The following is a 13,605-nucleotide window of genomic DNA, read 5'->3' as shown; positions in this document are numbered from 1 at the left end:
GGAGTTCCCTCTGGAAATTTTCCACCTCAAAACCTCACATAGAAATCACATTCAGGCATGATTTTAAAGTTAAATCCCATCCCAGTGTTTCCCTATCTTAATCCTTCAAAGATTGGTAAGAAAATATTTCTTTGACATATAATTTTCCTGGCAGCCAAATCATAGCACAGCTGTAAATATGACTTCATCAAAGTAGTTCTGCTTTTATATGCACTAATGCATGCCAGACATGCTTGAAAATGGGCTCCTTTGTGCTGGGCACTATGCAAAGATCAGCAGCAAGCCCTCCCTTGGTTTGGACATTGAGAGCTTGGCAAAATCTAGACAAAGTGTCAACATGGGTAATACAAGACATAGCTACAGAATTCAGGGAAATTCCAAAAATGTATGTTTAGAAAAAAAAAAAACAAAAACAAACCAAAAAACCAAGGGTTTGGAATGCAGACATCCCCAGTTACTGGTGACAGGAGGAATTCTATCTATTAGACTCCTTGCCACAAAAACAGTATTATTCTGTCTGCTTCTGAGAAGTCAGCATGATTAAGTGGAATCACACATAATTCATCTAGGGATAACCAAAATTTGAGTTTATAAAGATAAATCATGTCTCAAAGACCTTATAATCTGCAAGAAAAATGAAAGGTAGGAAATTAGATTTGAATAATGGAATTTGAATTTTGGAAGTTAGAGAGCATATCAATAGCAGCCCTGGACATGTGAACAACTTTTCCTGATGCGTTGTTTTTATCAGAGGACCATCCTGAGAAAACTCCCCTTTGTCTATGTGGCTCCAGGCTAACATCTGGTGAAGCCTTGTTCTAAATGTTTCATTTGGCGTGTTATCAACCTAAAGCAGTTGCTGTTGTTAGTGTAGAAACACAGAGTGCTCAGGGTACATATCAGGCAGAGAGCTAACACAGGTTTTCTGATAGGAAGAACCTACTATTGATCATTCTTAACAGTTCCAATAGCTTGGATGGCTGGGAATTAGCTGTGCCTGTTTTCAGTTGTATTTTCTCAGCCAATTACTGTCTCTTTTCTTTTGGGTAAGTTGGGTGGATGGGGATATTCCATATTGTATAAGTCAAGTGGGAAAAAAAAAAAAAAAATGTTTGAATATTTCAAGTTTAATTTGGTTTTTTTTTTAATTAATTCTTAAGAAGCAGATTTTTCTACCCTTAGGAAATACAGTTTTAAAGCTGTACCTACTGAAATGTCCTGTATTTGTCCCTTATACTAAATTGCTTTTGATTTTGAGGAGAGCTATTTTCTAAACAAAGGTGCAGAAACTGCTGCATAATAAATCAAACTAGAATCATCTTGAAACAGCAGATTTTTTTTGTCAACTCTGAAGGGCTGTGTTTGTCCATCTATTTAGTATACATCTGCATTGACATATGATGGAGTACTTGTGATGGCTGAAACTTTCCGTAATCTTAGAAGACAGAAAATTGATATTTCAAGGAGAGGAAATGCTGGTGATTGTCTTGCCAACCCTGCAGCCCCATGGGGTCAAGGGATTGATATGGAGAGGACATTAAAACAGGTAAGAGGAGGCTTTATTCCAGGGATCTTTTAGAATTTTGGATGCCAGTTGCACACTATGTGACTTGCAAAACAGTATGCACAAAGGTAGTAATAGGAGAGAGAAAATTATTTTTCACTTGGAAATTGGAAGCAGCCTGGGCTGTTCAGGTTGTTCTGATTTGTAGCTTGGAATGAAGGCAGAGAGGACCTACTGCTATTTGAAGCTACTGTTAGATCTTTTGAGATAGTTGGAACTTCCTTCACTGCACTGCTGAATTCATTTGTTGCTACTGCAAATAACCTGGCTGTACAGATATTGTCATTTAAGAAAAAAGGTATAACCACATAATATAACATTTCAAATATGTTTCTGTCATCTTCAATAAAAGTAGACTTCTCCCAGGGAAATCACATAGGTAGAATTGGGGTTTTTTTCTTTAAAAAGAAATAACCCAGAGCTATTGTTCTCTGATGTCAGGATTTTGAATTCCTGATGAATATGGATGCCTAGAAAGTTCCAGATCTCTGTCAAGATGATTTAGCCTTTCCTTTGAATGGGACAGTAAAGAAAATAAAAATCCTGCTGTGGAATTTAAATCATTGCAAATGAGCAGACTCCACTCGGGAGAAACTTCTGAGAAGTGACTGCTGACAGAGCTGGCAGCTCTCTGCCTAGAAACCAAGGTTTTAGTCCTGGAGAAAAATCAGCTGAGATAGAAATGGACAGAGGGAAAAAGTGATTTCAAACCATCTTGATTCTTAGGGAGAGAAATCAAGCATTTTGTATTCTGTGCAGATGCACAGATCAGTAGCAATTGAGAGAAACATTAAGTCAGGCTTCTGCGTTCAGGCAGACAGCATGAGACTTTCATGGACAGATCCTGATAAAATCAAAACCAGCAGCAATATGGCCACAACTTCCTTGGGACAAGGACCACAGCTTGGGCATCCCTCAGTGACAAAGTACTGAGAGAAAGAAAAAGTGTTCTGGATTCAGCTGAGGCACAGGTGGTGGGAACCTGCCACAGCCAATTGTAAGGCTTCACATCTGGCCTTCTTCATTCAAGTGCTTTGAAAACACCCTTTTCAAGCCCTATCCATATCAGCCCTGTCTTATCTTCCCTGATGGTAAACTGTTTTGCTGGGGCTAAGGTTGTTAAGTTGACCTTGATGAGCCATATATGCTCAACTTGTACCTTTAATCCAGTGGAGTGGGAGAGAAAAAGACACATAAGCTCAGGCCAAACTTCCTTTAGGTTTTTTTCATATGACCCCAGGAGCGATGAGAATAGTAAAAAATGTCCTTCTATTTCAAACCTGCAGCTGGAAGGTGTTGAGCTGCACAGCATGAAAGAAGAGAAGGTCCACTGTGTGTCTTTGTTAGCAGTTAGATACTGACATATCTAAGCCTGTTTTGAGCACGGTTTGACAGGAAAAAAGAATATAAAGTAGCCAGCTTTATTTCTTTGAACTGTTCTACAGTAGTGTTTTTATGGTAATCTAAGGATGTAGCCAGGATAACTTGCACTGCACTGTGATGTTTGAAATAAAAAGCATAAGACTGGATCTTCATGGTGGTTTTTCTTCCATTTGTAGGTTCGAATACAAGGTTTGACTGGAAATGTTCAGTTTGACCACTACGGTCGCAGAGTCAACTACACCATGGATGTCTTTGAGCTGAAAAATACTGGCCCTCGGAAGGTATGTGCTGACATTGCTGTCCTCATGTCATATAAATGAGTTGTGTACAGTAAATCAGTTATGCAAACTTATATTAAAGTGGATTCTGCAGTTTGGAAAGGTATAATACACCGAGTACATGGATATTTCTGGTGAAACCGTCTTTTAGCTGAATTTTCTACTAGGTGATATTATTCAGTGCCTCAAATTGGGGAATACAAAAGCAAGTGTGCATCTTGGAGTGCTGGGATGTCAGTGAGTCAAGCATACTAAGGAAAACCAGCTGGATAACATGTTGCTAGGCTGCTGCTGGGTGATGGAAAATGGTCAGAATTCTGAATAGTAAATATTTCATATACCTTATCCCAAAATTTCTGTCTTGAAAATTACTAGCATTTTTAAGCAAGCTGATTTGTATATTCTGTGTAAACATGAATCATAGGCTATAATTAACAAAGGGCTTTTAAGGGTGAAAGGACAGAAGAGGAGATAGGAGAAAGAGTAAATTTTCTGAATCCTTAAAATTTTCTGAAATTTATTGCACTATCTAATCCTGTGTGCTTGATTGGCTTGGTTGCTTGTAAGCAAATGCACATTAACACGTCTAAGCATATCCTTCATGTCTGAATGCTCATTATCACTCAACCCAATCACTTTGAAAAGATAAGCCTGGGTACTTTGTTGGTCTTTTCTCTTTTGTGCTGAAATTTGTCCATTTATCATAGTATAAAACAAATAAAAGCAGAAAACATACCCAGGCTCAAGGATTTTCATTATTTTGAGTCATCGTGGCCTATTTTGTTTGTGAGGTCATCAGAACAAGAGAAGGGGGCAGGTGATGGTGATGGCTGCTTGAATAGGGCCAAAGCAATCCAAATTGAGTTAAATAGTCCTCTGGTATTGGCCAGAGGAGAGAAGCACAGTAAATAGTACCACAGATGAGCTGTGTGTCCCTGGAGACAGTTACCTGCCACAGTGCTGAGGAGGCAGAGTGTTAAACTGCAGACCCAGAGCAGAATTACACATTTGGATGAAAAATTTGCCGCTATATCACTGTGTAGAGCTGTAGACTGAAGCAAAGCATGTGCCTGCATATAAGGCCTGTTGGTGCAGTTGTCCTTTGAAATCGTGACAGATGGTTGAAGAATAAATTGGGAAAGGTGAGTTTGTCTTTCATCTCTTTGGAAGTCCACTATCTTGTGCCAGAAAATGTGTCTGATCTTGCTACCAGCACTGCCTCCTTCCTGTCTCCTCTCTGCACCTTTGGCGGCCAGGAGGATATATGGGTGGCTGGGGTGCACTGGAGGAAACAGTGAATTATGGCCTTTTCATTCCCTATTCCCAGTTGTACAGGAGGGAGGACAAGGTGCAAAGTGATGTGTTTAATTAGGTCACAACTTGAGAAACTCATTAGGGAACTTGGTTGTCAGCAAACTTTTGAAAAGGGTTGATGTTTCAAACTTTGTCACCTGTTACAGGAGAGGTGCCTGTCTGGCGCCACTGCGGGGATGTCCCCATCCTCTCCTCTTGCTTGCAGTTGAAGGGGAGGGTGATTGCAAACAGAGGAGCTATGTCTGTGCTGTGCTAGAGGCCCAAGGTGCTTTTTTTACCTTTCAGTCATGCCTTTCTGCTACTCCTAAGTCATTACCTGTGTTTGATATAACAAGTCATAACAGCTCTGACAGATCTGGCTACTCTGAAGAATTTATTTCACATGTATTAGATAGTGTTTTATATGTGATCATTGGACCAGTTCTGTGGTCCAGCCTGACAAATCCTATATAATATGTGAGAAATGGCTCTACTTAATTGAACTAAGAGGCCTTCACTATTAATGTCTTCTTCTCATGTCCAACATAACATGACTTATGAGTCACCCAGCACTATCCTTTCAAAACTGCCTTTCCAGTCAGAGTAACGCACGGCTCCGATCTTTAGAAAAGTGATTTTTGTTGCCCACAGCTTCAAATATGTGAAGAGACCATTAAAAAAGGGCACAGCTAGACAGAGCAGACTTCCACATAGTTTAGTAAAACGGGAAATATCAGCCCATGCTCATGCCAGTTTCATTTATGCAGCACCTCTTACTTGGTTCCTCTCTGCAGAGCAGTAACAAAACCTGCTGGTGATGGGAAAGGGGATGGGAGGATGAAGATCACGGAGATGTAATGGAATGGCTCCTATTACTTGAAGGTTGTGATCAAGTGATACAGGCTTTTCCTTGGTCCTCAGGGACTGGACTAGAGGCAATGAGCACAAACTGAAACACAGGAGATTCCTTCTGAGCAATAGGAAATACTTTTTTATATTCTGAGAGTGGCCAAGCATTGCCACAGGTTGTGCAGGAAGTTTGTGAAGTCTTCATCCTTGGAGACATTCAGAAGCCATCTAGTCACAGTCCTGGGCAACTGGCTTTAGGCTGAACAAGGAGTTTGACCAAATGGCTTCCAGAGGTCCCTTCCCAGCTCAGCAATCCTGTAATTGTGTCATTCACCATCCTTCCTATCGCCAAAATAAAAAAGTAAACAAAGCATATACATCACGTGCACAAGATCCTCTAAGATTTGGCTTCTGAACTCCAGCTTGGCAACATGAAAATTAATTATCAAAATTTTTGAGTATTCTCTTGCCCTCAGTGGCTTGTGAGCTCCAACAGGATCACTTAAGTGGTTACTGCAAGGTACACAGGCCTTCATAAAGAACGCTATTCATTCAAATGCCAAACTGTTATGGCAAGCTTACTTTGAGGTAAATATTTTTGCAATGTTTTCCTAAAAGATAAATTCATCCTCTGTATGAGTGGATGCAACTGCTATGAAGTTCAGTTGCAACCCAAAAAGAATTGGAGGTACTTTTATAGCTAAATTCAATCCTTTCCTTTGAGGGGTTCTTTTCCTTGTGGAGTTGAGGTATTTAAGGGAAAGCATACTGTTATTTAGTGCTCTCAAAGTGACTGTGTATCTCTTTACTTTTACACAAGTGTCTTGAAGTATCTTTCATATTTATTCAGTAACCTTGTTCAAGAGTTACTTTAGTGCAGGTTTGTATCAAACACATACAAGCTCACCCCAATACACAAAAGCTTAAATTCCTTTAAAAGATGTCTGTCATTTCTCAAGTAATGCCTTTATTGCTGTCTGAATTTTCATATGGTACTTACTTCTGTAGCACAGTACCTCATTCATTTTATGCTTTCCTTTTGAACTTACAGCAGTGAAGAATGGCACAATGAAAAATCATCATTCACTATCATAGTAGTTCTCTAAACTGACAGATTTTGGTGTACATATTTTGCCTTTAGCTGGTCACCGTTTTTTGACAAGAACCCCACATTTTCAATAATCAGTTGTATCTGTGGCTGTATAGCTGTGTGGCTGAAAAAGAATATTTGTTAGCACTGCATACTACTAGGAAGAAAACCTTCCTCTCCACTATATCAGCACTACTGACATTTCCTGTTAGCTGCAGACACCTAAATCAAGGTTCAGTGCTGTAAGAGCAATTGCAAAAAGAAAAGGAACATTTCAACTAAATATCTCAGAACTTGTGCATGGACAGTTTGTGCTTGTTTGCTTCACTAATAGAAAAAAAATCTGTTCAGTCAAACTACTCTAGGGACTGTTAAAATTACTTGCTTCTCCATGCATTTTTTGCAAGAAGGAAACTAATGAAACAGTAAATGTAAAAATCAAGAGGAAGGGTGACTATTCTAATAAAATACAGAATATACATATATATAATGCATATGAGACAAGAACCAGAAGCACACCCCTGCTCTTTTAGTCTCTCACATCACTGCATTGAGCTGAGCATGTCATGGTGGCAGAATCCTATGTGACATTAATCAGGGTTCTACAATAGTGTTGGAAATAATATTGACTATGTAACTGATTTGATCATTTAGCCAGTTTCCATCATAATGAAATTTTGCATCCAAGGCACAGAGTGTCCTTTGGTCCTGACAATTACATTGAAGATCTGCCTGGAGCCCACTTTCCACTAAAATTCCTGTTCCTCTTTTAGTAAGATAGACAAGGCATTCCTCTCTCCCAACTCTTGGTCTCATGAACTCCTAATTAATCAAGGAAGGGGGAAAGGGGCAGTTGCTGCTGACTGGTCCCCAAGGTGCTCCCAGAAACTGAGCTGTGCCTGGTTGAATTGCATCTCTTTGATAGAAACCTTTTAAATCATGTGTCTGTTAAATCATGCTGGGAAGAAAGATCAGTCTCCCAATTCATTAGGCTGTCAGCAAGCAGGGGAGCCTCTTGAGGTAGGATTAGAACACAGTTCTACTGACATGTTTGTGTTAATGTTGTCCATTTGACATGGAGCTGAGTGCTGTCAGTGCTGGGTCAGAGGAAAAAGCCCCAGCAGCCTTGTCAGAGGATGCACAGAAAACCATGATCTATCCACAGAAAAGAGAATGGGCAAGAAGGGAGAAAAAAATAGGTTCAGGGGTTTTTCTTCTATGGGATTACAAGAACAACTGATTCAAATCTCACTCTAAAGAGGTTCATTGCCAGCAATGAACAAAGGGAGCTGTTTTACCTTAAAGCTCTTAAAGCTGCTCAGGGAAGGGTTATGGCAGCCTAAATGCAGCCAAGGAGAGAAAAACCTGATTTGTTCCACCTCCCTGAAGGCACTTCCCAGAGATATATTTAGGAAGAATTCAGTCTCACCGTGCTTTACAGTCAGTGGGAAAAGCAAGCACCTTTCTAGGAGGGATGCTTATCCTGCATGAGCTGAGTCACTGTCTGCTGGTAGTGTCTGTCCTGTGAGTGTAAAGTGTAAATAACAGGGCCTCTAATGTAGGTACTAAAAGGTCACTGCTAGCAGTTAAGTGGAACAAGCCTGGTATAAATCCTGGAGCTGGGGTCTCCTGGGAAGCCCAGGATGGAACAAGGAATTGAGATCAGCCATGGGATTGCAAAACTGTCATCCAGATGTCTTTCATCCCTCTGTCTTTCATTCCTCTGTCTAAGATCAAAAGATCTGGAGGACTAACAAATGAAAATATTCTTGTGGGGAGAAAAAATTCTTATATCTCATTTATGCCCCAGGAATGCTTCAAGCTAATGAAAATGGGATTTACCTTGTGTCTCGGGCTGAAGTAAGCAGCCCAGATCATTCAGGAGCAGAGAAGTGGAGGTGCCACCAGGTCTGTCCCTGTGCAGCAGGGGTGCAGGGTGGTACACTCAAAGTGATAGATGCTTACTCCCATATCTAACGTGACAGCACTTCCTTTGGACAAAACCATTTTTGGATTGCTTGGTTGTTCTCAGCATAGTTTATTTTGCAGTTGCGCAGAATGTAGACCTTACTGCAAATGACATACATTTTGTTTTGCAGGTTGGTTATTGGAATGACATGGATAAATTAGTTTTGATTCAGCATGAACCTACACTTGGGAATGACACTGCAGCCATTGAGAATAGAACAGTAGTTGTCACTACAATTTTGGTAAGGTGTTTCTTTTTCAATGCTTATACTGGTGTGTGACATAATCTCATTTCTAGTTATGATCTAATTTAGTCTGCCAGTTCCTAGGTTAGTGGGAGGATGAGAGCCATATATCTTAATTATACTGACTGTCATGTCTGCACAGATTTTTTTTTGTATGCATTTAATATAATGATTCACTTGAAATCAGGTTTTTAAAAGTGTGTTGTAATTTTTTTCTCTTATTCAGTCTTTTCTATTTTTTACTAACATAAGTCTCAGAGATATGAATTCTCACAACCTCTGACTGATAAATCTTGACTCACAAGAAACTTGAAGAAGAAAAAAACCCAAAACCTTTAAATGACAAAATAGAAGAGAGGGTATAGAATAGAGAGTACTGTAATACCAGTGTCCCTTTTTGTTGGAAAATTTACTGTAGTGCCAGTGTCCCTTTTTGTTGGTAAATTATAAACTCAATATTTGACTTTAGTAAGAACTAAAATGCTAAGTAGTATGGTTCAATCAGCCAGTCAAAACTGGATTATCTGCTGTTAATTGTGAATGAAAACATGAATTTAGTAGATGCATTCTTAATATGATTATTTAGCGTTGCAGTAAAATTTCCATTTTAATAAAATCTAAATAGATTTGGAGGTTGATTTTCTAGGATTATTGTGTTTTTAAAGAGTGGTTGCAAAGGAGAATGATTTTCTTAATTCATTTATATTTTTAATTCACAATTTTTCAAAGCAATTGTTTATTACAAATCTGTATTTTAAACAAAATATTTAACATTTTTTCCTCTGAAGTCAGACATGCCCTTTAAAGCTGATGTTTATCAAAGCCAACTGGCAAAGGGTGACCTTTACATGACCGCTTTTAAGATTTTACATCTCAGTTCACTGCCCTTTTCACCTGCTTCATTTAGATAAGACATGTTAACCCAATAAACTGTGTCTTAAATGAGAAGGAATATTCTGTAGGTGTTATTAAAAAATAATTTTTCTCAATACAGAGTTTAAAGTAATCCAAAGGAAAGCATCGAGACATTTTCTAATTTAAAATACAGTCAATCACCAGATTTTCAGCAGTGTGTTTATGCATTAAGTATGTCTTAACAAATCTCCTGTTGAAGGTTATCATTCCAGGATACAAAACAACCAAACTGCTTTACAGGAATTCAGAATGTAACTCCTAACCAAATTGTGTAACTTTTAATTTTATTTTTGCATGGGAAATTTTAAATATATGTATCTTTTTCCTAAAAAGAAAAAAAAAAAAAAATAAAGACTCGGTGATGGAAAAAAAATATACTTCAGTTCAGTCCTCCTCTTTTCAGCCTCTGATGAAGAATCCTATTTTAAGAAATTGATCAAGGAAGAAAAGAGTTCCAAGATGCTGCGAACATTCCTAACTAAGGCTCAAGTATTAACCACCAGTCTAGTAACATTGAGCTAATTTTTCCATATGGATTACTGTTCCTCTGACTGGATGACCAGGCACTGAACCACCAAGAAAAGTTCTGTGACTAATCTGAAATGTCTAGAACAGATGATGTTAACCTTCAACTTTGCCAAGCTGAGAAGAGAACGATGTGAATTACAAGCTTTCAGTCGAAATTTTCCTCTCAAACCAATCCTGATACCTTTGACTGAAGCTCTCACACATGAATACTGTAATTTCCATAAATAGCTCCAAGCTTAGGAGAAGCGAGTAAAATATAATAATGAAAAGTAATAGAAAAGGTTTCTGTTCACCAGAAAGGAAAAAAAAAGGAAAACGAGAAAGCTTTTAAAATGTGTTATCTTGCCTGTCCTGTTTGCATTGAAGCATTTTGATGTGCATAATAAATGTTATCTTCAAAAGAACTTTTCCAGCCCCTGTATTGAAGGGACTGGTGGGATCATTTACAAAACCAAAAAGCTGAATTAATATTCCAAAGCATGCCCTGTGTTTATGCAGCATGTGATTTTTGGATAAATGCAATTAATTGAAAGCAGCGCAGCTTCTTGACCAAAACTGTCCCCTTTCCATGTTTCAAAATCACAGTGCAAGAGAAATATATTGGAATTTGGTTTGAATAAGAATATATGGTGAATTCTGCCTTATCTTGTCCATCTCCCATATTCTCCTCTGGGATCTGCACACGTGATGCTGAAGGCAGAATGGAACCATGATTCTTAATACTGGTCTGCTAGGGCAATGTATTTAGCATCTGCAAGCATATGATCACACACGCAAAGAAAAGAAATATTTAACTAGAGTAGATTTCAGAGTCCTGTTATTTTTCTCTTCTTTGTTATGTTGCAAATGCCACAGAGACTTTTTTCACCTCTTCACTTCCCTCCTCACGTTGAAGGGAAGTTGAACCATTGTAGATGACACATTTAATTTTGGTTGCATGCATATTTTCCAACATTAAACTGAAAAGCTTCTGCAAGCAGTGCTGTCAGACTTTTCAGTCTTCAAAGACAGATGTCATGGCAGCATAGGAAAAGCTTACAGGTTTTCAGCATGCCTTGCTTTTTGCCTAAAGCCAAATAGCACAAGTTGATTTGTCCTCTGTTTCTTCAGCTTTTATGTGTCTATGCTTACTTTGCCGTAGTGTGGCTATATGGCTGTTGCATAGAAACTGCATTATAATGAATTAATTAGCTCTGCACTCAAAGAACTTAGTACAGCGTTTTCTACTAGGCAAAATGTTTCTTCATTTGTAACACAGTGAGAGCACATAGAAGTTACTTTACATATTTGGTTTAGGCTCTCAGCCTATCCCCAGTTAGCTGTGTGGTGCAGTAGCAGCCCAGAGAGAGGAGGCAGCAGGGGCAGCTGATGTCCTTTACCAGCTGCCATTTGTAGTTCCTATTCTGCCCCTCATGTGATGCACAGCCTCCTGCACTCTGGAAAGGACTGATTTCCTCCTACCTGTGCAGAAGCATTCCCACTGGGGTGGGATGATAACACCTCCAAATGCACAGTAGGCTCCCTGCATGGCTGGAGAAGGGATGTTCTTCGCAGCCCTGCTCTAACACTAAGGTAAAGTGAGGGACTTGTCTACACAGGGCGGATGATCATCTCTAATTTCACAGGTTCAGAAATATGGTTACAAGTTGTTGAGGCAGAATTTAGGGAACTAGGCTCAGAAGACTAATCCAAACTCTCCCAATACATTTCATGATACAGCCAACTCTGTACTTAACTCTGAGACTGCAAAACTTAAAAATCACAAAATTCCTTTAAAACCAAAGCTTGATGATGAGCTGCATCTACATCGTGGCTTACAGTTCAATACCTTAATGAGATAGCTGTTGGCAGATTAAGTTTCAGGGGCAGGATCCAGTTCACAACCAAGTCACCTAGATGTAGATGACTTTACAAAGGGTATCGATTCGGTTGCATTCAGTGACATTTAAGATGCTCTAGGATATACAGCCTGTGCCCCATTTCTTACACTGGCAGGGTGACCCTTGCCTGTCTCGTGCTGTATGTGTGACCTCTCTCTCTGAGTGTTTTTGCTGGTGTATGTACTTTTCAGGCATGTGGGGTAAGTTTTGCCCCAGGTTTGTAAGTCCACAAAGATTTAGACATCGATTCGGTGGCCCATAGGTGGATGCCTTATACTGAGGGTATCAGACCTGTCCATAAAGGCAAGCACAAAACACCTGCAGAACAGCACCTTGGGGCCAAGCAGGTCACCTTAGGGCATCTAAGATACCAGGCAACCTTCATTAGGTGACTGAGAATCACCATCACTGTTTTGACTGATATACTCTTGATAGAGTCTTACCTCAGAAATTCTAATTATAGCCTTTTTCACATAATAGAAAAATATTTTTTCATTAGAAACTTTATCAATTGAACTCTTCAGTAGACTGGAGAAAAAATGAAGTTTGTTGCATGAAAATAATAAAGACTTCAAACCGAATACTGGACACTTTATTCAGAAAAAAAAAAAATAAATAAAAAAAAAGGAAAAAAGAAGTCACTAGAAAAACCTTCCATTGACATTTACAGAAGTCTCTTTCAGAATAAAGTGTGATAATGTGTCCCACACCTGTTCTAAAAAGCAGAAATTTCCTTGCACAGATATTTGTCACTTTTACAAATTATTTTTGCAATGGTGAATATTTTTAAATCCACTTCAGATTAGGAAAACCAAGTTTAGATCTGTTTGTTATTTGGGTTAGTTACTTTGTCCAGCTTCCCTTATAGTATGAATCATCAGTTGTGAGCATTTAACTGTACACATGAATTTGTGGCAATGTGGTGGAATGATTTGTTTACATCTATAAAGGTAATTGTTGCAGACTTCAACTTGTATTTGCAAATGTTAACTATTGTTATGAAATTGTGAATTATATAAGTAAAGCTTGCACCATTTCAAATATATGTTCTGTGCTACTCATTGGTCATTTCAATGTGGATTTTTCCTTGATTCACTACCCCATAAAATACTCTTAAGCAGCTGAAATCTTGCAAATATTGCAATGTTAAACCTTATTCACCAGTAAGTCAGATGTGTGGTTTATATCAGTAGGTTAAAAGCACATAGTCCAAAAATATAGTTAGCACAAAAGTGGTGGGGAGAGATAATCTTTCTATTAGACAAGAATAGCTATAACTGGAAACAATGGAAAAGCAGGCCTCTGTTTTCAGCTATTTCAGCTGATTTAATAGAAGATACTACCTCTCCACAGACAACTTGTATCTCTTGATTTTTAGACTACCATGACTACACTAACATTACTATTAACTTTGAAAATGCTATTGCAATGGATTATGCAGAATAAAAAGGTGTTTTTGAGTGCCACAGATAGAAAAGAGCATCAAGATGTGGCTAAGTACATGCTATTGATCAAGTCCGATATTTCATGGCTTCACAGTGTGACCTTGAAAGTTCATCTGTGTAAGTTACTTGTTAGCAAACCAGTAAAACTTGTCTTTCAGTGTATTTTT

General features: G+C 38.7%; 1 protein-coding gene across 11 annotated transcripts in view; it reads left to right on the top strand.

Moving 5' to 3' along the window:
• The window catches only part of GRIA4 (glutamate ionotropic receptor AMPA type subunit 4), a 217,151-nt gene that overhangs the window by 144,771 nt on the left and 58,775 nt on the right, over nt 1-13,605 (top strand). For 10 of the 11 annotated variants that reach the window (XR_015284792.1, XM_023920399.2, XM_023920413.2 and 7 more), the window contains exons 7-9: nt 1,379-1,546; nt 3,124-3,228; nt 8,557-8,667. Coding sequence is in view for 10 of the 11 variants with exons in the window: in XM_023920399.2 (XP_023776167.1) it covers nt 1,379-1,546; nt 3,124-3,228; nt 8,557-8,667 (384 nt within the window). In the remaining variant the exon portion in view is untranslated. Of the gene's footprint in view, nt 1-1,378; nt 1,547-3,123; nt 3,229-8,556; nt 8,668-9,988; nt 13,039-13,605 lie in introns of those variants that run through there. The other variant, XM_023920436.2, reaches the window with a different exon arrangement.

Source organism: Cyanistes caeruleus, chromosome 3, assembly GCF_971803275.1.
Source record: "Cyanistes caeruleus chromosome 3, bCyaCae1.hap1.1, whole genome shotgun sequence".
NCBI classification, from domain to species: Eukaryota; Metazoa; Chordata; class Aves; order Passeriformes; family Paridae; genus Cyanistes; species Cyanistes caeruleus.
This window is presented reverse-complemented; position numbering and strand designations above follow the sequence as displayed.